This window comes from Kogia breviceps, chromosome 3 (genome assembly GCF_026419965.1).
Source record: "Kogia breviceps isolate mKogBre1 chromosome 3, mKogBre1 haplotype 1, whole genome shotgun sequence".
Taxonomy (NCBI): Eukaryota; Metazoa; Chordata; class Mammalia; order Artiodactyla; family Physeteridae; genus Kogia; species Kogia breviceps.
The window spans coordinates 15,857,707-15,883,911 of record NC_081312.1 but is presented as its reverse complement, the minus strand read 5'-3'; the positions used below and the strand labels follow the sequence as shown (position 1 = coordinate 15,883,911).

At 41.4% G+C, this 26,205-nt stretch overlaps 1 protein-coding gene across 19 annotated transcripts in view; it reads right to left on the bottom strand.

The window, feature by feature from the left end:
• The window catches only part of GALC (galactosylceramidase), a 72,563-nt gene extending 56,276 nt beyond the window's left edge, over window positions 1-16,287 (bottom strand). For 5 of the 19 annotated variants that reach the window (XR_010839439.1, XR_010839440.1, XR_010839441.1 and 2 more), the window contains exon 1: window positions 16,057-16,281. Coding sequence is in view for 5 of the 19 variants with exons in the window: in XM_059057001.2 (XP_058912984.1) it covers window positions 16,057-16,251 (195 nt within the window). In the remaining 14 variants the exon portion in view is untranslated. Of the gene's footprint in view, window positions 1-15,825; window positions 16,007-16,056 lie in introns of those variants that run through there. The other 14 variants (XM_067027930.1, XM_067027929.1, XM_067027932.1 and 11 more) reach the window with 9 other exon arrangements.
• Window positions 16,288-26,205: the final 9,918 nt, after the last annotated feature.

Below are 26,205 nucleotides of genomic sequence, written 5' to 3'. Positions count from 1 at the left end.
CCTTCTCATGTATTTGCTATCTTAGTAAAGAACAACACCTGTCTGAGCCATAAATTTAGGGTTACCCTTTCATCAAACTTTCCATCTATCTTCAGTCACCAAGACCTCCTTAATATCTCTCAAATCCGTCCCCTCATTTTCAACTCCACTACCTTCATCTACTCTCCTCAATTATTAGAACAGCCTAAATGGTTTCAGGGTCTCCCATCTGCCTCCCCATATTTTATCCTCCATACTACGTGCCAGATTAATCTTCCCAAAACAAAAACCTAACCACGGAACTACTCTGTTTAAACCTGCCAAGACTTCCCTCCCCCAAGAGCTTTCAGGACAAAGTTCAGACTGTTCAGTTTTATACCCAAACCCCTTAATTATCTGGATTCTAACTCTGACACTTTACCCCTTACCACTCTCACACCATCTATCTAGGTCTAACAAACTAATTTTTCTCTTTCTTCTGTCTGGAATGCATTCTACACCCTCATTTGGCCAAATCTAATTCATCCTTCAGCTTTCAGGTCAAACTCCACCTCTTCAAGGAAGACTACCTTTTGCTCCTCCTCATAAGCTTGACGTAAGTCAGGGGTCCCCAACTCCCGGGCCACAGACCGGTACAGTCAGTGGCCTATTAAGAACGGGGCCGCACAGCAGGAGGTGAGTGGTGGGAAAGCGAGCGAAGCTTCATCTGTATTTACAGACGCTCCGCACTGCTCGCGTTACGGCCTGAGCTCCGCCTCCTGTCAGCATTACTGTGAGTTGTATAATTATTTCATTATATATTACAATGTAATAATAATAGAAATAAAGTGCACAATAAATGTAATGTGCTTGAATCATCCCGAAACCATCCCCCCTCCCCCGGTCCATGGGAAAATTGTCTTCCACAAAACTGGTCCCTGGTGCCGAAAGGGTCGGGGACCGCTGACGCAGAATGGACTGTGGACTCCCTCGGCACAAGGTCCACGTGGCTACCCTAACTCTTCTATCCCTGCACCCTCATCACTGCTTTACTTTTCTGTTTCACCTCTAAGTTCCTTGAGGACAAGGACTGTGTCTTATTCAAGTTCGTATCCCCATTTATTCTATTATTCAATAACCATTTATTTAATATCTTTTATGTTATCATTTGTTGCACTGCACAGGCAACATAATATAGGCTTTGCGTCCATGAAGCTGGTATCTTGATTACATCATTTACAAGCAATGTGACCAAGGGCAATTTATCATAAAGTGGGTTATCTTACTCCTTCAGCTCTCCTAAGACTAAGATAAGGTATATGTAAAGGACTTACTTAGCACAGTAGCTGGCACACACAGTAAGCTCTCAAGAATTGACAGGCACTGTATACACAAATTGTTTATAAAAATAGAGTCACTTTCTCAAAGAGCTTACAGACTAGCAGAGGCTCAAATATTAAAGTGAATGAATGCTGTATATGCATACTAAGCTATCCTTGACCCAAGGTAAACAATGCTGCCTGCTCTACATTATGCTAACGATATACATTGTTGTTAGAACTGTGTGTTTCACTGTTTGGGGGTTATTTTGCTCTCTGTGCTCTTCTACCCCTAACACAGAAAGTGCCAACTTTGAGTAACCACACCACATCCACATCATTACTCTATTGCAAGCCTATAGTCACACCCAATGCAAAAGCATTAGTCAACGGCAATAGTCAGGAGCAGTACAGCCAAACGTTGAAATGTACCATGAAGCAATAACAAATTACCAAATTACTAATCCTGCTCCCTGAATAAGGCCTGGAGCTCTTAACAAGCAGCCCAGGAAGCCTTAGCACAGTAGCTGGAACATAGTAAGCTCTCAACAAATGGCAGGCATTGTACACCCAAACTGGAACACGTTTTTCATTTTAAATCCTTGGAATAACTTCCTCCCCAATGTATGAAACAGAATGATACTAACCAAAATTAGTCGTGTGACAGATGCCATCCTGTGCTTTGACATCTATCCTCACAATGTTCCTACCAGGTAGGTATCACTGTGTCCCCAGAAAAACACCTGAGATACAGGGAGCTTAAACAACCTGCCCAAAGCTGTACAATGAGTGGCAGGGCCCAGAACAGATCCCTAGCAATCTGCTCTTAAGTCCACAGACACCATACTGCCTTCCCTATCAAATATGAAGATTTCAAACACTTACTGCCACAAACTGTGCTAGGTACCAGGGACTTCAGAAAGAAGCTTAAAGTGGTGTACAAATACAATGTTGCAACCATTTTCATTCAATCGGTATTTACCAAACTTCTAAGATGAGTGATGCATTACACATAAGGACGCTATTAGAATAGATAACAGTCTCCTATTCTGAGTTACGAAACAATTCTTCTCATTTTAATAATTTTAAACTGAGTCAATAAACATAAAATAACAAAACATTTCCATTTTCAGCAAGTTAAACAATGGATTTAATATCAAAGTAAATACATTAGGACATTATGAGTCCTCATTTTCTGAAATACTGGCTATTCCAGGTGTAAACCACACAAATAAAAAGGAGAATGGTAGGTAGTAAAGAATAAATACACTAGCCCATTAGTCTACTGTCTACTGTTTACCTCACCAGCACCTATGAGTGAGGTTGCAACATTAGGAAATAAAGTGGAAAAATCAGCTGGGTTAGGGAAGAGACTTTTTTTCCCACAGTAGGTCAGATCTGTGATCAGACTACAGACCAAGTTATCCACTGGCTTTTCCTTCTTGTAATGTAAATGCAAAACTTAAGCTCTAATTGCCGGGGCATACACTTTTCAAAAATAATTATGTTTTATGGTATGTCTACTTAAAAATAGTCACCCAAATCTCGTTGGTAACTTGAAACCTTAGAGTTTTGCTGTTAAATGATGGAAATTCATTAAATATATAGATAATTTCTGAATAATATAAAATGCTAAAACATTAATTACTGAACATAGGTTCATCTACTTTTGGTTTCTTATCACAGAGAAACAAAAGATATTTAGATCTGTTAGTAAACATGTCTTGTGCTACAATGAAAAACTGTACAAAAAAAGAAGCATATGCTTCTAGAAATTATAAAATATATTCATAAATTTGCCAACCTACAGAACACTGGTATAACAGTTCACAGTTGTTTACTTCCTAGTTTTCACTAGAAATTAAGGTTTATAAGAGTCAAGCATTCTAACTAATATATGTAATTAAAATACTAGAAATAATAAAGGAAACAATTCTATCAAGGAAAGCAGGATGTATTTTGGCTAAGAAAAGGTATGAGGTAGGGAGATGCATTTTTATTAGGGAAATGAAGGTAATTTTGTCCTAAAGTAGACAAAATGAATGGATATAGAAGCTGGGGAAAGAGAGAGACAGAGAGAAGAAGAGAGGGAATTTTACCTGTGTAGTCAAGCTAGCTAAAAATAAAATAAATTTATTATAAGGATATTTTAAAATAAACTTTAACAGTGTACTTATGTAAAACTAAAAATTATCTTTCATCTGCTAAAAAGACAAATTTTTATTAGACTATTGGTCTGCTCTTGATAAGCCTGTGAAAGGTTTTTCTTTACCTTTTAAGTAAACTGCCTAGGAAATAAAGATTGTGTTTTATCAAAATAATATTCTATGCTTCACATTATCTTTACTGAATCTTTAATTACTTAAAAAAAAAAACAACCTGAGTCTTCTCTATTAAAAGAGCTAAGGTTGTGTGTTTGTGATGGTGGGGGAGTTAAACTGGGATTAAAATAAGTAACTTTATGTATTTGCCTGTGAAGTTGTTGTCATTTTGGTTAAATGGATAACTAAGTAGTATTTCACAGTGACCAACAATCCTATTTAATCAAGTGTTTTAACACCTGTTGATATTTTGACAAACTTCCCAAAATCAAATTCTAAATGAAGTCTTTTTTGCGGTACGCGGGCCTCTCACTGCTGTGGCCTCTCCCGTTGCGGAGCACAGGCTCCGGACACGCAGGCTCAGAGGTCATGGCTCACGAGCCCAGCCGCTCCGCGGCATGTGGCGTTTTCCCGGACCAGGGCACGAACCCGTGTCCCCTGAATCAGCAGGCGGACTCTCAACCACTGCGCCACCAGGGAAGCCCTAAATAAAGTCTTTTTGACCTCAAAATAACTTGACATTTTCCAGATGGGCCCTGCATCTCAAAATATGTGGTCTTTCTCCTTACAAAAAGACAGACATTAGGCTTATTTGGTATGTTAAATTGCATGGGAAGCACTGTCAAAGACATAATGCTAACCCTTCTTTAGGTTATATTTGTATTGATATACGTTACTAATATATGTGTTCCAGAAATTACATGAAATTCTTAGATACCTGCTATATCCTGGTATAATGTTATCACTTGTAATTCTAGTTATTATCTTAAAATGTTGTATGTCACAGAAATAACCTAATTTCCTTGTCATTTGCATTATAATATACTTTATCAGATCTTTAACATGGTCGTGTTTAAGTCTTTTTGTCATTTACAGACAGTTATTGTTTTACTCTGATGCTTTTGCAAGTGTTCTTTGAAAAGTGCTTCATCTTCAAGAAGACTTGTGGAAAGGACTCTAACTTAAAGTACAGGATTCTGATAATTTTCAGATCATATTGCTCAACTGGGTAAGAATTTACAGAACTCTAAGGTAAAAAAAGATTCATAAAACTGCTAACTAAAGATCAAGATCAATCAGAATTAATTACAAGGAACTGAATGAACTGATGAGGATAATTATAATTTTTATGACTTTTTAATCTGAAACATTGTTAGTTCTTGAATGTTTTTTTTTTCCCCCCAGACTTAAGGAAACCTTTTTCCCTAAGCTGTCTATGACTTACAGCAATTTGGTAAAGTGTGCCCTTGTAAGCAAAGATAAAACAAATTTCTCTCTACCTGATCCCTTCAGAATTTAGAAACTCTTAGTGAGTATTCTCATTTTCATAGCAATATATTTATTTGCATAAGTTCCTAAGAATCTGTCCTCCTTGTAACAGGACACAATTGGAAACACTGATTATATTACCAAGGTTTTAACTGGACTGTCATATTTGAGAGAGATGAACATAGACTCAGATATGACCAGACAGATTTAAGGAACTAAGGTTGACTTATGGAGCCAATAAAGCTCCTTGGAAAAATCAGCCTGGCAATTTGCTTACAGAAGCCTTACCAGGTGAGTAAGGAAGGTCACTTCCTGACAGATGTAGGAACCTCAGGATATTTGGCGGACCTCAAGAAGAAAGGAATTCACCCAAATCTATCAGTACTGCAGGGAAAGTCTGATGGTAAGCTCATAGCTTGGCTTCCTACCTTGAGAGAGACTTCAACGAGTCCAATCTGTGATTCCCTGTGTGAAGGTCCAGCAGAGTATACTTGAAAGATCCTATATGGTCTATCACTATTCTTGTTGCACTTAATAAATAATAAATTAATTAATTATTAAATAATCAGGCCAGACTTATTTTGCAAGTAAATTAGCCTTATTTGGGCTATCTCTGATAAAAGGTGGGGGGAAGGTAACTATAGGACACCCTGTGGATATCAGATTTTAGTCCTGTTAATTGCCTTTGAGGTTTGTTTTCTACCTGTAAACTGGACTGAATACTGAATTCTTCTCACTTCCTCTAATATCTGGCTACAACTCTCCAGATATTGTTTCCAACTTTTTCCCACCTTTCTGACTTGGAATTATTGAGAACTAAAATTGCCCTTTTCCTGAAGCCATGCAAGCTAAAGTGGGACAACTAGATATAAACTCCAGAGAAATCACTACAACAGTTCATGTATGAACAATCTTTGTGCCTCTTGCTGTACGGACGGACCACTCAGAAAGAACCTCACCACCACCAGAGATATTCAAACTACAAACCAGGAAAATCTATGATTGCCACCATATGTCCCCACCCCGTCTGAAGATGCTTCAAGTCCTACATCTAGAAATCTCAACTGGCTACCTTCAGGGCTCAGACTAGGTTTATATAATCTGCTCCAACCACTAACCATTGTTTTTCTTTTGTTTCCATAGAAATGCCTCTTATGAAATAACCTGAATCAAATATTTGCACCATAGAGGCCTAACTTTATAAACGCACCTGCATCGCTGCCTCCTCAAATGAGACACAATCCTTTAATTGAACTGACGTATTCTAAGAGAGTGGTTGGGTGTGATATGAGGCAATCCACCAACTCAGCACAGATTGAAACCTACTTACACCAGATGTCCCAAGATGATAATCATAACATTATCTAATCTTTGAATGGATCCCTAGGGCCCCAAGATCACTGACCACGTTTCAAGGTGTGACCATTTAAGCTTGGGTCAATGGCTACCAGATGGATTTCAGGACTATTGCTTGTTCAATGTAATTATTACAGGAGTGCTACTAAAATCCTTTCTAGGTTACAACATGCCCTATCCCTGACTTCTAGTAAATCAGCTACTCAGGCAGTTAATGTCCTCACCACTGACTCTGATGCCTGGGCACCAAGGGTGGATTGTAGTGTAATCCCCAACAGTTGGTTTTTCCTTTTTTGTAACGGAAGGGCAGGACTTAAGCTTTGATTGTAAGGCAACCACTCCAGAGTTATCCACTTCAGAGATAGCTATCTCAAATAAACACACTGCCAGCCACAGAACTAGATAAAGAGCCAGGCTGGGGTTGGCGGGAGGGGTTGGGGGGGATTCTTTGTTTTAGAGATCTTGGTTGATTTCGATAACTGACCGTCATTAGGGTCACTTATTTTTTCTCTTCCTGCACTTTAAATTTCTACTCTTAAGTTTTGAACTCACCAATAAAAAGTGAGCCCACAAAACCCTAGGCTTCACCCTTGACCCTAATGAAAGCAGAACCCCAGGCCCACATCCCCCTCTCTACCTACAACCTCCCTGTGTGGTCCAGGTGTGCCATGTGCTTTCCAGGACCTGTGAGTAATAGACTTTTTATTTTCAAAGTGTTCTGATGGTTATCACTGAGGACATCTTGCAATTACAGTAAAAAGCACAGAGAGGAGCTTCAAGATGACAGAAGAGTAAGACGTGGAGATCACCCTCCTGCCCACAAATACATCAGAACTACATCTACACGTGGAACAACTCCTACAGAACACCTACTGCACGCTGGCAGAAGACCTCAGACCTCCCAAAAGGCAAAACACTCCCCACGCTGGGTAGGGCAAACGAAAAAAGAAAAAACAGACACATAAGAATAGGGACTGGACCTGCACCAGTGGGAGGGAGCTGTGTGAACACAGCCTGAAGGGGCCTAGTGGGCCACAGCTAGCCAGGAGGAAGTCCGGGAAACCATCTGGAACTGCTGAAGAGGCAAGAGACTTTTTCTTGCCTCTTTGTTTCCTGGTGCGTGAGGAGAGGGGATTAAGAGCACCGCTTAAAGTAGCTCCAGAGACGGGCGCAAGCCACGGCTATCAGCACAGACCCCAGAGACAGTCGTGAGACGCTAAGGCTGCTGTTGCAGCCACCAAGAAGCCTGTGTGCGAGCACAGGTCACTCTCCACACCGTCCCTCCCAGGAGCCTGTGCAGCCCGCCACTGCCGGGGTCCCGTGATCCAGGGACGACTTCCCCGGGAGAACGCACGGCACGCCTCAGGCTGATGCAATGTCACGCCGGCCTCTGCCACCGCAGCCTCGCCCCCACACTCCGTGCGCCTCCCTCCCCCCGGCCTGAGTGAGCCAGAGCCCCCGAAACAGCTGCTCCTTTAACTCTGTCCTAAGTGAAGAACAGATGCCCTCAGGTGACCTACACGCAGAGGCGGGGCCAAATCCAAAGCTGAACCCCAGGAGCTGTGCAAACAAAGAAGAGAAAGGGAAATCTCTCCCAGCAGCCTCAGAAGCAGCAGATTAAATCTCCACAATCAACTTGACGTACCCTGCATCTGTGGAATACCTGAATAGGCAACGAATCACCACAAATTGAGGAGGTGGATTTTGGGAGTAAGATATTTTATTTTTTCCCTTTTTCTCTTTTTGTGAGCGTGTATGCATATGATTCTGTGTGTGATTTTGTCTGTATAGCTTTGCTTTTCCCATTTGTCCTAGGGTTCTGTCCTTTTTTTTTTCTTTTCTCTTTTTAATAAAATATTCAGCACTTGCTATCATTGGTGGATTTGCTTTTTGGTTTGGTTGTTCTCTTCTTTCTCTCTTTTTTTTAAAAATTTTTTTAATAATTATTTTTTGATTTTTATTTTAATAACTTTTTTATTTTATCTTTTTCTTTCTTTCTTTCTTTTTTTTCTCCCTTTTATTCTGAGCCGTGTGGATGACAGGCTCTTGGTGCTCCAGTCAGATGTCAGGGCTGTGCCTCTGACGTGAGGGAGCCAAGTTCAAGACACTGGTTCACCAATGTCTTACCAGACGTCCTACCAGACGTCCTACCAGAGCTCTCCATCTCAACACCAAGACCCAGATCCGCTCAATGATCAGCAAGCTACAGTGCTGGACACCCTATGCCCAACAACTAGCAAGACAGGAACACAACCCCATCCATTAGCAGAGAGGCTGCCTAAAATCATAATAAGGCTACAGACTCCCCAAAACACACCAGCAGACGTGGACCTGCCCAACAGAAAGACAAGATCCAGCCTCATCCACCAGAACACAGGCACTAGTCCCCTCAACCAGGAAACTTACTCAACCCACTGAACGAACCTTAGCCACTGGGGACAGACACCAAAAACAACAGGAACTACGAACCTGCAGCCTGCAAAAAAAAACCCAAACACAGTAAGATGGGTAAAATGAAAAGACAGAAAAACAAACAGCAGATGAAGGAGCAAGATAAAAACACAACAGACCTAACAAATGAAGAGGAAATAGGAAGTCTACCTGAAAAAGAATTCAGAATAACGACAGTAAAGATGATCCAAAATCTTGGAAACAGAATAGAGAAAATGCAAGAAACATTTAACAAGGACCTAGAAGAAATAAAGAGGAAGAAAGCAACGATGAGCAACACAATAAATGAAATTAAAAATACTCTAGATGGGACTAATAGGAGAATAACTGGGGCAGAAGAACGGATAAGTGACCTGGAAGATAAAATAGTGGAAATAACTACTTCAGAACAGAATAAAGAATAAAAGAATGAAAAGAACTGAGGACGGTCTCAGAGACCTCTGGGACAACATTAAATGCACCAACATTCAAATTATAGGGGTCCCAATAGAAGAAGAGAAAAAGAAAGGGACTGAGAAAATATTTGAAGAGATTATAGTTGAAAACTTCCCTAATATGGGAAAGGAAATAGTTAATCAAGTCCAGGAAGCACAGAGAGTCCCATACAGAATAAATCCAAGGAGAAACACGCCAAGACACATATTAATCAAACTATCAAAAACTAAATACAAAGAAAACATATTAAAAGCAGCAAGGGAAAAACGACAAATAACACACAAGGGAATCCCCATAAGGTTAACATCTGATCTTGCAGCAGAAACTCTGCAAGCCAGAAGGGAGTGGCAGGACATATTTAAAGTGATGAAGGAGAAAAACCTACAACCAAGATTACTCTACCCAGCAAGGACCTCATTCAGATTTGATGGAGAAATTAAAACCTTTACAGACAAGCAAAAGCTGAGAGAGTTCAGCACCACCAAACCAGCTTTACAGCAAATGCTAAAGGAACTTCTCTAGGCAAGAAACACAAGAGAAGGAAAAGACCTACAAGAAAAAACTCGAAAGAATTAAGTAAATGGTATAGGAACATACATATCGATAATTACCTTAAATGTAAATGGATTAAAGACTCCCACCAAAAGACACAGACTGGCTGAATGGATACAAAAACAAGACCCATATATATGCTGTCTACAAGAGACCCACTTCAGACCTAGGGACACATACGGACTGAAAGTGAGGGGATGGAAAAAGCTATTCCATGCAAATGGAAATCAGAAGAAAGCTGGAGTAGCAATTCTTATATCAGACAAAATAGACTTTAAAATAAAGACTATCACAAGAGACAAAGTGGGACACTACATAACGATCAGGGGATCAATCCATGAAGAAGATGTAACAATTGTAAATATTTATGCACCCAACGTAGGAGCACCTCAATACATAAGGCAAATACTAACAGCCATAAAAGGGGAAATCGACAGTGACACAATCATAGTAGGGAACTTTAACACCCCACTTTCACCAATGGACAGATGATCGAAAATGAAAATAAATAAGGAAACACAAGTTTTAAATGATACAATAAACAAGATGGACTTAACTGATATTTATAGGACATTCCATCCAAAAACAACAGAATACACATTTTTCTCAAGTGCTCATGGAACATTCTCCAGGACAGATCATATCTTGGGTCAAAATCTAGCCTTGGTAAATTTAAGAAAATTGAAATCGTATCAAGTATCTTTTCCGACCACAACGCTATGAGACTAGATATCAATTACAGGAAAAGATCTGTAAAAAATACAAAAACATGGAGGCTAAATAATACACTACTTAATAACGAAGTGATCACTGAAGAAATCAAAGAGGAAATCAAAAAATACTTAGAAAAAAATGACAATGGAGACACGACGACCCAAAACCTATGGGATGCAACAAAAGCAGTTCTAAGAGGGAAGTTTATAGCAATACAGTCCTACCTTAAGAAACAGAAAACATCTCGAATAAACAACCTAACCTTGCACCTAAAGCAATTAGAGAGAGAAGAACCAAAAAAAAAACAAATTTAGCAGAAGGAAAGAATATAAAGATCAGATCAGAAATAAATGAAGGGGCTTCCCTAGTGGCGCAGTGGTTGAGAGTCCGCCTGCCAATGCAGGGGACACGGGTTCGTGCCCCGGTCCGGGAGGATCCCATGTGCCGCGGAGCGGCTGGGCCCGTGAGCCATGGCCGCTGAGCCTGCGCGTCTGGAGCCTGCGCTCCGCAACGGGAGAGGCCACAACAGTGAGAGGCCCGCGTACCGCAAAAAAAAAAAAAAAAAAAAAAAAAAAAAAACAGAAATAAATGAAGGAAACTATAGCAAAGATCAATAAAACTGAAAGCTGGTTCTTTGAGAAGATAAACAAAATTGATAAACCATTAGCCAGAATCAAGAAAAAAAAGGAGAAGACTCAAATCAATAGAATTAGAAATGAAAAAGGGGAAGTAACAACTGAAACTGCAGAAATACAAAGGATCATGAGAGATTACTACAAGCAACTATATGCCAATAAATGGACAACCTGGAAGAAATGGACAAACTCTTAGAAATGCACAACCTTCTGAGACTGAACCAGGAAGAAATAGAAAATATGAACAGACCAATCACAAGCATTGAAATTGAAACTGTGATTAAAAATCTTCCAATAAACAAAAGCCCAGGACCAGATGGCTTCACAGGCGAATTCTATCAAACATTTAGAGAAGAGCTAACACCTATCCTTCTCAAACTCTTCCAGAATATAGCAGAGGGATGAACACTCCTAAACTCATTCTGCGAGGCCACCATCACCCTGATACCAAAACCAGACAAAGATGTCACAAAAAAAGAAAACTACAGACCAGTATCACTGATAAACATAGATGCAAAAATCCTCAAATAATACTAGCAAACAGAATCCAACAGCACACTAAAAGGATCATACACCATGATCAAATGGGGTTTATCCCAGGAATACAAGGATTCTTTAATATACGCAAAATCAATCGATGTGACACACCATATTAACAAATTGAAGGAAAAAAACCATATGATCATCTCAATAGATGCACAGAAAGCTTTCAACAAAATTCAACACCAATTTATGATAAAAACCCTCTAGAAAGTAGGCATAGAGGGAACTTACATCTACATAATAAAGGCCATATAGACAAACCCACAGCCAACATAATCAATGGTGAAAAACTGAAACCATTTCCACTAAGATCAGGAATAAGACAAGACTGCCCACTCTTACCACTATTATTCAACATAGTTTTGGTAGTTTTAGCCACAACAATCAGAGAAGAAAAAGAAACAAAAGGAATCCAAATTGGAAAAGAATAAGTAAAGCTGTCAATGTTTGCAGATGACATGACACTATGCATAGAGAATCCTAAAGATGCTACCAGAAAAGTACTTGAGCTAATCAATGAATTTGGTAAAGTAGGATACAAAATTAATGCACAGAAATCTCATGCATTCCTATACACTATTGATGAAAAATCTGAAAGTGAAATTAGGAAAACACTCCCATTTACCACTGCAACAAAAAGAATAAAATACCTAGGAATAAACCTAACTAAGGAGACAAAAGACCTGGATGCAGAAAATTATAAGACACTGATGAAAGAAATTAAAGATGATACAAATAGATGAAGAAATATACCATGTTCTTGGATTGGAAGAATCAACATTGTGAAAATGACTCTACTACTCAAAACAATCTACAGATTCAATTCAATCCCTATCAAACTACCACTGGCATTTTTTACAGAACTAGAACAAAAAAATTTCACAATTTGTATGGAAACACAAAAGACCCCGAATAGCCAAAGCAATCTTGAGAAAGACAAACGGATCTGGAGGAATTAGGCTCCTGGACTTCAGACTATACTACAAAGCTACAGTAATCAAGACAGTACGGTACTGGCACAAAAACAGAAATATACATCAATGGAACAGGAGAGAAAGCCCAGAGATAAACCCATGCACATATGGTCACCTTATCTTTCATAAAGGAGGCAAGAATAGACAATGGAGAAAAGACAATCTCTTCAATAAATGGTGCTGGGAAAACTGGACAGCTACATGTAAAAGAATGAAATTAGAACACTCCTTAACACCGTACACAAAAATGAACTCAAAATGGATTAAAGACCTAAATGTAAGGCCAGACACTATCAAACTCTTAGAGGAAAACATAGGCAGAACACTATATGACATAAACCACAGCATGATCCTTTTTGACCCACCTCCTAGAGAAATGGAAATAAAAACAAAAATAAACAAATGGGACCTAATGAAACTTAAAAGCTTTTGCACAGCAAAGGAAACCATAAACAAGACGAAAAGACAGCCCTCAGAATGGGAGAAAATATTTGCAAATGAAACAACTGACAAAGGATTAATCTCCAAAATATACAAGCAGCTCATGCAGCTCAATATCAAAAAAACAAACAACCGAATCCAAAAATGGGCAGAAGACCTAAAGAGACATTTCTCCAAAGAAGATATACAGATTGCCAACAAACACATGAAAGGATGCTCAACATCATTAATCATTAGAGAAATGCAAATCAAAACTACAATGAGATATCAACTCACACAAGTCAGAATGGCCATAATCAAAAAATCTACAAACAGTAAATGCTGGAGAGCGTGTGGAGAAAAGGGAACCCTCTTGCACTGTTGGTGGGAATGTAAATTGATACAGCCACTATGGAGAACAGTATGGAGGGTCCTTCAAAAACTAAAAATAGAACTACCATACAACCCAGCAATCCCACTACTGGGCATATACCCTGAGAAAACCATAATTCAAAAAGTCATGTACCACAATGTTCACTGCAGCTCTATTTACAATAGCCAGGACATGGAAGCAAGTGTCCATCACGTTGTCCATCAACAGATGAATGGATAAAGAAGGTGTGGCACATATATACAATGGAATATTACTCAGCCATAAAAAGGAACAAAATTGAGTTATTTGTAGTGAGGTGGATGGACCTAGAGTCTGTCATACAGAGTGAAGTAAGTCAGAAAGAGAAAAACAAATACCACATGCTAACACATGTATATGGAATCTAAAAAAAAAAAAACCATGGTCATGAAGAACCTAGGGGCAAGATGGGAATAAAGACGCAGACCTACTAGAGAATGGACTTGAGGACACGGAGAAGGATAAACTGGGACAAAGTGAGAGAGTGGCATGGACATATATACACTACCAAAAGTAGGGTGGATAGCTAGTGGGAAGTAGCTGCATAGCACAGGGAGATCAGCTCGGTGCTTTTGACCAGCTAGAAGGGTGGGATAGGGAGGGAGGGTGGCAGGGAGATGCAAGAGGCAAGAGATATGGGGATATATGTATATGTATAACTGATTCATTTTGTTAAAAAGCAGAAACTAACACACCATTGTAAAGCAGTTATACTCCAATAAAAACGTTTAAAAAAAAAAAAAAGAAGCACAAGGGCCAGTCCCTCCACAGCACTGGTTATCAATAGGCTGAGACCAGCCCAAAACATCCACCCAGCAAGCAAGCTTTCAAGCTGGTTCTGAATTGCATCTAAGGATACAAACACCAATCTGACTCAACCCAACAAACAACCCATTCAACCAGTTCAAGAGTTCTGCCTTACCATTTTCAAATAAAATCAGTTCTAACTATGATCTGGGGTACAAAAAAGAAAATCCTTCTCACCCAAAGATCTGCCACCATAAATCCCATGGACCCAAAATCTATAACCACAAGGGGATAAAACAAAGACAAGACAATGGTTACAAAGAGCATGAGACAGGACTAAGTAAATTGTTAGAAGCCAAGAACAATCATGATACTGTGGCAAGCTCCCAGGCCTAGGAGCCACCCATCAGCATGACTAGGGAACTAAGGAAATTACCAGCTGTGCCCACACACATTTTGCATTAAGCTGGAATGGCCCTCATGTCTCCCTTAACATAAGTATTTTAGAATGCCCAGATAATACGAACTTATCCCAAGTGACACAGCCTAAAAAAGACTAGAGACATGCCAATTAAATGCAATTAGTATCCTGGATGGGATCCTGAAACCGAAAAAGAGCATTAGGTAACAACTAAGGAAATACGAAAGGAAGTACAGACTTTCATTAACATAATCAATATTGGTTGGGACAAATGTCCCGTACTAATGTGGGATGCTGATAACAGGAAAAAACTGGCTACAGGGTATATGAGAACTCTGTATTGTCTTGGCAACTTTTCTGTAAATTTTATTTAAAAAACAAAAAACCGCTTGCTCCAGAGATCCTTGAATCAGGAAAATAGTTCTCTCAACATTTAGTATGAGAAGCCACTGGCGCATTTGTTAAAAAGCAGATTCTCATGCCCCACTCCAGAACTGTAAAGTCAGAATGGGAGCTGGCGGGGAGGCCAGAGTCTGCATTTAAACAAACGGACCAGGTGATTCTTATGTATCTTAATGGTGCTGAGTCACTAACGGACCAGGTGATTCTTATGTATCTTAATGGTGCTGAGTCACTACCATCGTTTCCCCCTTCTCACACACATAGTAAACAATCCTAGACTATCAGTTGATACTGGTGTAGTCTGCCGTTAGAAAAAGACCAAAAAAAAGTCCCAGTTTCTAGCCTCTCACCTTCCTAAAGAGGCCTTGAGATACCTGATGTGCCTCCAAACAAAAACTTATCCGGTACTTGACCCTTTGAAAGAGCGCAACCGCATCCTGCAGTACTGGTCCAGGACTCCCTGACCCCCTTCCCTAAAAAAGAAAAGGCACAGGGCTTCCCTGATGGCGCAGTGGTTGAGAATCCCCCTGCCGATGCAGGGCACACGGGTTCGTGCCCCGGTCCGGGAAGATCCCACATGCCGCGGAGCGGCTGGGCCCATGAGCCATGGCCGCTGAGCCTGCGCGTCCGGAGCCTGTGCTCTGCAACGGGAGAGGCCACAACAGTGAAAGGCCCGCGTACCGGGGGAAAAAAAAAAAAAAGAGGCACAGCCAAAGCATCCCACTGGGGCATCCTCTTCAGCAGACGGTTGCTCCTCGGCTCCCTGGCCGTCTCTGGAGCGACCCTCCCAGAGTGCCCTCTACAAGGAGAAGAGACCCCCGCCCCCCAGGCCCCGCTGCCCAGGGAAAGGAAGGGTTTGAGCCCCAGCCTTGTCACTATCTAGACCCGTTACTTACTTGGTGGACCCCCGGATCTTTTAAATCTAACTGGCTCTACAGGCTCATTTTAAAACAGCAAACGTAGGTTCCAGCCCCGCGGCCGGCGGCTCTGGCCAGGCGAAGGGCGCCCGCCGGGAGCCGGGCCGCGACGGGAGAGCGTCGAAACGCTGGGCTACGCCGCGGGGGCTTGTGGGGAGAGACGGAGTGGTCCCCTGACGCCACCCGCGCGTCCCACCCCCAGCTGCTCACCCCGCCGCCGCTGACCGCTCCGATGCCGTCGAACTCCCGGCCCAGCCCGTCGGAATCGTCGAGGACGTACGCGCCGCCGGGCGCCAGCAGCGCGCACAGCAGCAGGGGCACCGCGGCTTGGCCCGCCGAACCCGCGGCTGCCATCATGGCTTCCACTTGGCGTTGCCGGGAAGCCTGAAGTACGCGCTCAGCCATTGTGTGGGTCACATGACTCCGGCGCCCACAGAGGCGTTTCCGGTTGCCGCCATGATGGAGAAGGGCAGCTGGCGCCTCCGCCGCCATGTTGAGTGTGGGCTGCAGCTCGCTGACGCAGCCGCCGTAATGTTGGGGGAGGGCGGAGCGAGCCTTTCCTAGTCGGCCCAAGTTCAGGGTCAGAGTTCAGCCTTCGCGTGTATCCGTTCGCTGCCTCTCCTTCGGCCTCACCTCCTGGAGCACTTTATCGAAGGGGAGGTAGATGTCCAAGGCCAAGGGAGCAGGGCAGTGCGTGGCCTACTATGGACCTCCCCGAACATATCCGGGCGCTTCTACTACCTGCCAGTACGTGGCAGAATGAGAAAGAGGAGCAGGCTTGAAGTCTCCCTCCTAGTCCCTGTTCAGCTGTCACCTTGGTGGAGTCACTTAGCTTTCTGAGCCTGAGTCTCCTCTTACGTAAGATGAAGCAAGAAGAGCAGCCGCATGGGGGCATGTGATTAAATGAAATACGAGTAAGGCAACAGACAGGCAGTAAATCTTAGCTGAATGCGTTACACACTTAGCAAGCCTTAGCTGACATGGTTCTTCATCCTGGTTGCTTCATAAGGTACTTGCCGCTGCCAGTTGAAATGGTTCCAGGCAGATAACCCTAAATTGGCAGGGAAGTTGTGGATTGTCCTGGGATTCCTGCCACATCCGGCATTGGTCTGAGATTTCTGATTTCCTTAGCATTGAAGCAAATTGAAGAGACTATTGAGAGGCTGCAGAGAAAGCATCTCTGATCCCCAGATCTGATTGTTTTGCCTCTTAACTGCAAACATAAAGTTAAGTGTCGAGACTACGATTATACCAGGAGGAAAAATTTATCTGGGCAGTCCCGTAAACACACTCGTCACGCCCTTATATCTCTAGGTTCTTAATGGACAGTATGCTTACTCTTTTCATCTTCCTAAAATACTATAGGTCTATTATGATTTACCAAGGACAGTCCCAGCTTGTGTCTATTGTCCTAACATAATTATTAATAGTATCCCTTTCACCCTCAAAAATGTTCTGGCTTGGGCTTCCCTGGTGGCACAGTGGTTGAGAATCCGCCTGACGATGCAGGGGACACGGGTTTGTGCCCCGGTCCAGAGAGATCCCACATGCCGCGGAGCGGCTGGGCCCGTGAGCCATGGCCACTGAGCCTGCGCGTCGAGAGCCTGTGCTCCGCAACGGGAGAGGCCACAACAGTGAGAGGCCCGCGTACCGCAAAAAAAAAAAAAAAAAAAAAAAAAAAAAAAAAAAAAAAAGTTCTGGCTTGTATGATAAATTATACAGTTCCCTGTATATTGGCCACTTGTTTTCTTCCATTTCTTCTTTTCCCCATACAGTACTTATCTGAACTACCCTCCTTACAATCACCATTCTATGATTCAAGTCAGTAACTAGTCAAGTTCCATAGATTTACCTTCTCTGAACTCACTCTGATCCATCTGTTCTAATACAATTTTAAACATGAGCGGAGCACCAGTGGATGCAAGACATGGCTGATAAATCAAGTAAATGCTAAGCTTCCTACCAACCCTGAGATTTTATATCTGGGATATGCATGTAACATCTGCATAATCATGTAACTAGAAGAAAAAATACCATACGAGCAAAACTGGGAAGTTGAAACCAGAACCCAGCATATGTCATTCTGTAATGCACTGTTGCACCTTGTATTTGGAAGGCACACCACAAATATTTGTGCAATGTGTGATATTTGTAAAAGAGGAAACAATATTTAACAGTAAATATGTACCACTAGTTCCTATTAGTTTATAACCAAAGTAATTCCTTACCAGGGAAAATGTCTCTTGTTGCAAATTTCTAATCTATGCTCAGGAAACCATTAGAGAAGAAAGTGTCTAATAAAAAAGCAGTAAATACAAGCTGAGAAAGAGAGATCTTTGAACTGCTGGGCACAGCACTCAGATATGCTCAAGACGAGAGATAAAGGGAAACGGCCATTATCAGACAAGTGACTGTGTGTTCGGCTTCCCTTGCTTCTGTGGTTTCAGGGTCCCTGAAACACACCAGATGGTAGGAAGGTAGGAAAGAAGCGTCTCTCAGTTCTCAAAAGTCAGATGAGTTTAAAAAGTAAGGACAGTTTTTTCTCTTAAATAAGCAGTGTTTCTGAGTATCACAGGTGTACTTCAGCCACAGAAAATTTCTCAGTTTTCTGAAGTGAAAAATGTAATCAAAATCAGATGGTCTTGAGAAAAGTGAGCGATCTTGCCTTTTAATGAAACGTTATTGATAAAGTCTGTTGTCTCACTTTAAGAAATGACTTTACTTTTAGAAGTCTGAATTAGGCTGCCACAAGTTCAAGGCCAGAGGCCAAGTCTTCTTCTTCTTTGTACTTCTTAAGTGCAGTGTCCAACCCATGGTGGGTACTCAATATATATATATAATAGTTAAGTTGAACTTAAAGAAACAGAAATCACTGTGGTGATGGTGTCTTAAATCACTGGCAAAGGATGGACTTTTTAAAACATGATATTGGGACAACTGGATAACTATGTGGGAAAAGATCAAATTTTAGATCTATACCTCACACCACACACAAGTATAACTGACAAATGGATAAAGCTCTAAATGTAAATAAATGAAACCTTACAAGTTCTATTAGAAAACATGAGTAAATTCCTGTATAACCAGGGGTCTGGATAGGACTCAATATCTTGACACAACAAAATAAAACTTTGATTTTTAGAAAATGACTGAAAAATCATATAAGGGGGTAAGAAAAAAGAATTATTTATAAAAGAAGTTGGAAACATTTCTTAAGGTAAGAGTCCTCTGGGGCCAAAAGTATGAAGTATTTCCTTATCATGAACTATCCTGTAACATCTGTCATTTATCTGATCTTTACAACTTGTACGTAAGTTGCTTGATTGCACTTATTAATTACATCACCCCCTATTCAATGACTTCTCTCTGTAAACTCAGGGCTTTATATATAAAGACAGTAAAAATGGTTCAAAGGACAGAACCCACATAGTGGAATAAATTATATATTGCTTCCTAAACATCTTCTTAAGTATAACTACAGATAAAAATTGCTATAGTAAGGAGCAGTATGGTATAGTAGTTAAACGATCAGCCCTGGAGCCCCAGACTACATAGCTTCAAATCTCTCCTACGACCTACTATCTGTGTGATTTTGGCCAAGTTACTTCTCTGGGCTTCAGTTTAACCATCCATAAATAGAGATGATGATAGAGAAGTTGATATGAAGGTTAGCAGAATTAATATTTATATAACATTGAGAAGAGTGACCACCATATTTATATATATATATATCATACTGCATGCTATAAAATGGTTTATTTTATAAATAATAACATAAATAGGATACAGATTAACTATAGTGTAACTCTTGAGTTTATTGCTCTCCACAAAACTAAGACAGTCCTGAGGAAAAGGATTCTTCCTGTCTTTGTACTGGTCCGAAATTTTTTTTCTGTTTTTGTTGTCTACACTCATCCAAATCCATGTCCCGTGTGGCTGTTTCCCCTCATGTGAGTCTTGGTGGGAGGCAGATTCCACCTGTTTTAGGAGTTAAGGCGCCACATCCTCCCTCTTTTCACCCCCAGCAGCATGGGCTCTAGAGCCCCAGTGACCCAGCTCCCTCAGTCAGTTCCCCAAACCTGTGACTTTGATCTTGGAAGAGTGATTAGATGTATGGACAGCTGAGAAAGCACCCTGGAGCAGTGTCAGAGTGCAGAGGAGGTGGTGGCATAGAGGCTCCATCAGATGGGCCTCAAGTGCCAGGAGCAGGAGGGTGAGAAGTGCCATCCTAACCTATTGCTCAGGCACGAGTTCTGCAGCCTCAGCAGCAATTCTGTGCCATATCTTGATTTCTTTCTAAGTCTTTCATTTTTGCTCAGCTTAGCCAAAGATGGTGCTGTTGTCTGCAGCTGAGAACCCTGACTGATACACCAGGTAATAATCAAGACCAGATGTGATCATCACAAAGAATTCTCAGCCTGTGGGTCTGCATTTACCCCACTTTGAACACTGCCTTCACCACCTATAGTTCTTTTGTTGGTAATTGTCTTTTGGGGTTTTTTGTTGTTGTTGTTTTTGGTTTTTGGTTTTTCTTTTGGCCGTACTGCACAGCAAGTGGGCTCTTAGTTTCCCCACCAGGGATTGAACCCACACCCACTGCGGGGGAAGGGCGGAGTCCTAACCACTGGACCGCAGGAAAGTCCCTGTTGGTAATTGTTAATGCGTGGATTATTTCCAATAAAGGAACTCCAGGAAGTTTTGCTGTCCTTCTATTTCACCTGTGATATGTCTATTCTTCTTTGGATTGTCAATACCGTTTTCTGCACTCCTACCAGGAGAAGAATTCTAGAGTCCACCTAATTTCAAGTCTTAGGCATGAAGAAAATAAGAGTACAAGAGGTTCCCATGGCTCAAAATATTTTTTTTAAACATCTAGTACAATTCCGTCCAACAGACATAAGGCAAAGCACATACATAATTTGACATTTTCTAGGAGCCACATTAAAGTTTTAAAAAAAGCAAGTGAGATTAATTTTTGATGATACATTTTATTTAACCCCAGATGTCCAAAATATTATTGATAAATATATAATCAATATGAAAATATATTAATAAAAGATTTTGTGGGGTATTTTTCATACGATGGTTTCAAAAATCTAGAGTGTGTTTTACACAGATAGCAACACCTCAGTTCGTATTAGCCCCATGTCAAGTGCACAATAGCCACATGTGGCCAGTGGCACTGGGGTTGGACTGAGCACATCTCATGTATGCCAGGCCCTGGGTTAGGCACACTCAGTAAACTTTTGCCTCTGGCTGCTAAAGATGAGATTGAAGAATATCCACTCTTTGCTGGGGCTGCCATAACAAAATACAACAAAACAGTGGTTTAAACAACAGAAATTTATTTTCTCAGAGTTCTGAAATTCAGCATCAAGGTGTTGGGAACTTCGGCCGTCCCAGACCTCCAAGGAGGTCTCTCTCCTTGGAGTGCAGGTGGCCACCATCTCTCTGCATCCTCACATGGTCTCCCCTCTGTGCATGTGCATCCCTGGGGTCTCTTTGTGTATCCAAATTTCCTCTTCTTATAAGGATACCAGTCAGCTTGGGTTAGGGCCCATGCTAACAATTTCATTTTAACTTAATCACATCTATAAATCTATCTCCAAATATAGTCACATTCTGAGGTACTGGGGTTAGAGCTTCAACATATGAATTTGAGGCAGACAAAATTCAGCCTGTAACAATATCTCACAGTGGTTCAGTTATAACAAACTGGTAAATGTCAGTAAAATGCTTTCCTGAGTTCCAAGAGCCATTCTGGCAAATTTTGAACCTGAGGAGTGGGTTGTGGGAACCCCCCAAATGACAGCCAATTGGTCCAAAGTACTGGAGACCAAGGTCTTGTGACCAGCATCTGAAGTGGAAACCGTCCTGTGGGATGGAGCTCCTACCTTGTGGAATCCGGTGCTTACTCCAGGTAATTAGTGTCAGAATTGAACTAAATTGGAGGAAATCTAGCTGGTGTCTGGAGTACTGGATCACTGGTTGTTGGTGGAAGGAAAACCCACACACAATGGGTGTCAGATGTGTCCTGCAAGGAGAAACAGAACAGCAGTGGCCAGTCGTCCCAGGCACCAGCCTGCAGCAAACATAACCCCAGCATGTGCATTCATGCCTGTTTGTAAGAATTACCTGCCGGTACTTGTTCTACGTTCACTGCTGTGAGCTTCCTCCCTAGATTTCCGACTCCCGTCTCCATACTCTGACTGTCAGTATTGTTTTGGGCTCTCTCCCTCCAGTCACAGGCCACTTCAGCAGCCTTGGCTTCTCACTTTGCTTAATTGATTTTGACACCAACAGTTTGGATGAAAGACCTCCCCCTCCTGCATTCTGGCCCCATGGAAGCCTCAGATGCTGTTTGGTTTCCATCCCCCACTCACTTCACTTCTCCCCAACCTCAGGAGAGGATAATTTGGACAACAACCTGCTTTCCCACACCATCTCAGACTTTGATTACTGGCTAAATTGTTTCCCTCTAAAATTCATATGTTGAAGCCCTAACCCCCATTGTGACTGGATTTGGAGATAGTAACTATAAGGAGGTGATTAAAGTTAAATGAGATCATAAGGATGGGGCCCTCATACAATAAGATTAGGGTCCTTATAAGAAGAGACACCAGAGTGCGCTCTTGTGGGCTCTCCCCCTGCCCCCCCCCACCGTCTCCTCCTCTCTCTCTCTCACTTCATCCCTTCTACCCCACCACCTCTACCATGTGAGAACACAGTGAGAAGACAGCTGTCTGCAAGACAGAAAAAGATCCCCTACCAGAAACGGAATGGCAGATACCTTGATCTTGGACTTCCAGCCTCCAGAAATATAAGAAAATCAAGGCTTCTACTGTTGAAGCCTCCCAGTCTACGGTATTTTGTCCTGACAGCCTGAGGTGAGTTATACACCTACTGTCCGTCTGTACTGCTTGCATGTCCAAACCATAGGATTAAATTTTTTTTTTTCAGACAGCAGTCTTTTAATCAGCAATAAGTAACCATGATTATTAGGAAATTTTGTTTAAAATGAGTTAAGTATATGCCATAAACCCAGAGAGTTAACAGAGTATTTTGGTTATAAAAAGGGAAAATTTCTTGAACACTGACACTTGCCTGAATTAATCCCAAGTTCATAGTTTACGTCTACATTGGACTACTGGCACCCAGTCTCCACGTCACAACATTCACATCAACTCAACAATATATATACTGAATTTGTTATCTGTTCCTGTGTCACAAAGTATCCAAAGTTCAGTAGCTGAAAACAACAAATATTTAGTATTTCTCAGTTTCTGTGGGTTGGGAATTCAGGATCACTTTCACTGAGTGGTTCTAGCTCAGAATCCCTAGTGAGGTTGCGGTAGGGATGTTAGCGGGAGCTGTAATTATCTAGAGGCTTGAAGATGTACTTCCAAGACCGTTACTCAGTACTGTTGGCTCACTCAGATCCCCACCACATGGACCTTTTCTCACGACAGGGCAGCTGGCGTCCCTCAAGACCAAGTGAGCAGAGAGAGAGAGAACGTGAGGAGGAATTCACAGGATCATTCAGACCTAGTCTCCAAAATAGTGCACCATCACTTCTGCTTTATTTGCTAGGAATGAGTCATTTAGTCTAGCCCACACTCCAGGGGAGGGAAATCGGGCTCCACCTCTTGAAAGGAGGAGTGCCAAGGAATTTGTGAACATATTTTAAAATCACAACACTTACCCATGATGCATTTCAGCAAAGCACTCATATGATGTAGTATTAAATGTTGCAGTAACTAACATTTTGAGGGCTTATTCATAGAAATGGGTATGATAAAATGATATAAGGGATTTACTCAATTACTGCACATTTGCAAAGATACTTTAGCATCCTCTAAAAATGCACCAAGGGAAATAAAGACTCTAGCATTATTTTCTGTAAAATGGCAGGTATTCCTATCACTCTTGGATTTTCACTACAATCTCTGCTCTGTTCTGCTCTGCTCTGCTCTGCTCATTCTATGGATTCTGGTATGACCCACAGCTTTGGGTAACAGAACCTGCCTTCCCCAGTTCAGATGCCATTGAACCCACAACACTTAAGCTGGCTTCGGATCCTCCCTCCCGTCTGTCCCTACAGCCCCTCTGCCCCAGTCGACTCAACTTTTTGCCAATCATTTCTATTTCTCTGCCCTACCCTTTGGATTGAACCTCCTTAAATATTAGTGCATGTCGTGGTTAAACCTAAATTCATGAAATATTTTTTCCGATCCTAAAACTTAAACGATTAGCTGGTTATCCCTACCGTGAGCCAACTCAGCAGATAATTCCACAAGGACTTACACTTATTATCCTGACTTTAAAAATTAAGCTAATCAGCAGTCTGCACATCCGCAATACATCAGAGGAAACTATTTGGAGTTAATCGTCTTAAATTTGGTTATTTCAATAAATGAGTATAACAAAGGCATTAAAAGGCATTTATGTAATTTACAGACATCATGAAATACCTATTAGATCTTCTGAAAAGGTAGTTAAGATATTAAAGACTCTAGTCCCTAGTTTGATAACATATCTCCATCTTAACTGCTACTATACTTACGTTCTGACTTAAGCTTTAAGTTAAAATCATTTACAAGTCTGAAATGAGAGGCTGTATTAGCTCAACTTTTTTGAAAAGGGCAGAGCCAAGTGAACTAATGGTACAATGATGCAGAATGGAATTTAAATACTGAGGAAGGGATAATAGGGCTGTAGGGGAACAAAATCTGCCACCCCAAAATGTGTCTCTTTGGTATGAGGATTGATTTAGACTGATTATTTTTAAGAAACAGAAGACTTGGGAAGTTTTTCTTGCTACCTCCCCCTTTAACTGTCTAAGAGAATTTGGATAAAGGGCCTGTTCCCAGATTAGAGCTATCACCAGAGATATCTTCAAATATGGACCAAGGGTGATGGGGGAAACTCAGCAGAGCCTAGAGATCACAGTCCTCTCTGTGCCCCATTGTTTCTGCATGACCCAGCAAACATTTGTTTACCAAACATTTGCTTTTCCATCTCCACATGAATTGCCTTCCTCCCCTTTGCAGTTCTGAACAACGACCCCCAACACCCTCTTTTGTCTTTAGCTGAAGATAATACTTAAGGTGAAGATTTCAGCCATTTTAGTGAGTTACTCAGTTTTCCTGGGCCTCTCCAGTGCATACATGCTATTAAATTTTTGTTTTATTTTCTCCTGTTAATCTGTCTCATGTCAATTTCATTCTTGGACCGGCCAGAGGAACATAGAAGGGTAGAGAAAAACTTCTTCCTTTCTGACAGGGTTAAAGTACTAAAACCAAACAAGAATTTGAACATAAAGTGTTTCCATTCTCTTCCCTTTTTAGAGGTTCTGTTCTCCCTGCCTCTCCACCACCCACCCCCACCCAGTCTCTTACCCAGGCAACCATCCTGTACACCAGTTGTTCTCAAACTTTGGGGCATCTGAGCCCACGTGCCACAACTACCGAAGCCCGCACGCCTAGAGCCTGTGCTCCACAACGAGAGAAGCCACCGCAATGAGAAAGAAGCCTGCGCACCACAACGAAGAGTAGCCCTCGCTTGCCTCAACTAGAGAAAGCCCTCACGCAGCAGCGAAGACCCAACACGGCCATAAATAAATAAATACATAAATACATACATTTATTTTAAGAAATAACTTTGTTCCTTAAAATAAAAAAAAACTTTCGGGCATCAAAACTACTTGGAGTGCTTTTTATAACACACATCACTGAACTCCAGCCCCAGAGCTTCTGATTCCCTGGGCCTGGGGTGAGACTGAGAATTTTAATTCTCAAATGTTCAGAGGTGACATTGAGGCTGCTAATCCAAGAAGCATACTTGGAGAACCATTGATGTAAATGGATCTCAGGGAGCTTTGCCATAATGTAGACGCCAAGTAAGGTTTTATCTGACAACTTAATATTCCCCACCACCACCACCCCGGGCACAAGGAATATATTTGCATCCTTAGAAAGGAAACCTGCTGGTAAACGTTTCAAGACCCCCCCCCCAAATAAAAGTCATCTAATAGTTACATTTTACGCCCCTTGACAAGTAATGAGAAAAATAATTTTGCTCAGTAGTCCTATTCAAAGGCTTAATAAATGTTTGTTGAATTACATTTTTAGATCAAACACATGAAGTGGATTCCAATCTCAGGCCATAATCAGAGATGCAAGAAATAAAACATTCTTTATCTTTCTGTAACTCAACTAAAAATTCCATTTCAATACCCCATTCTACCAAACTGATGGACACTTAATCACAGTCAATTCAGTATCCTACCTCTTCTTCCTCTGGATTCTGCCTGTGTTTACTTTGCTAGGGCTGCCATTACAAAACACCACAGACTGGGTG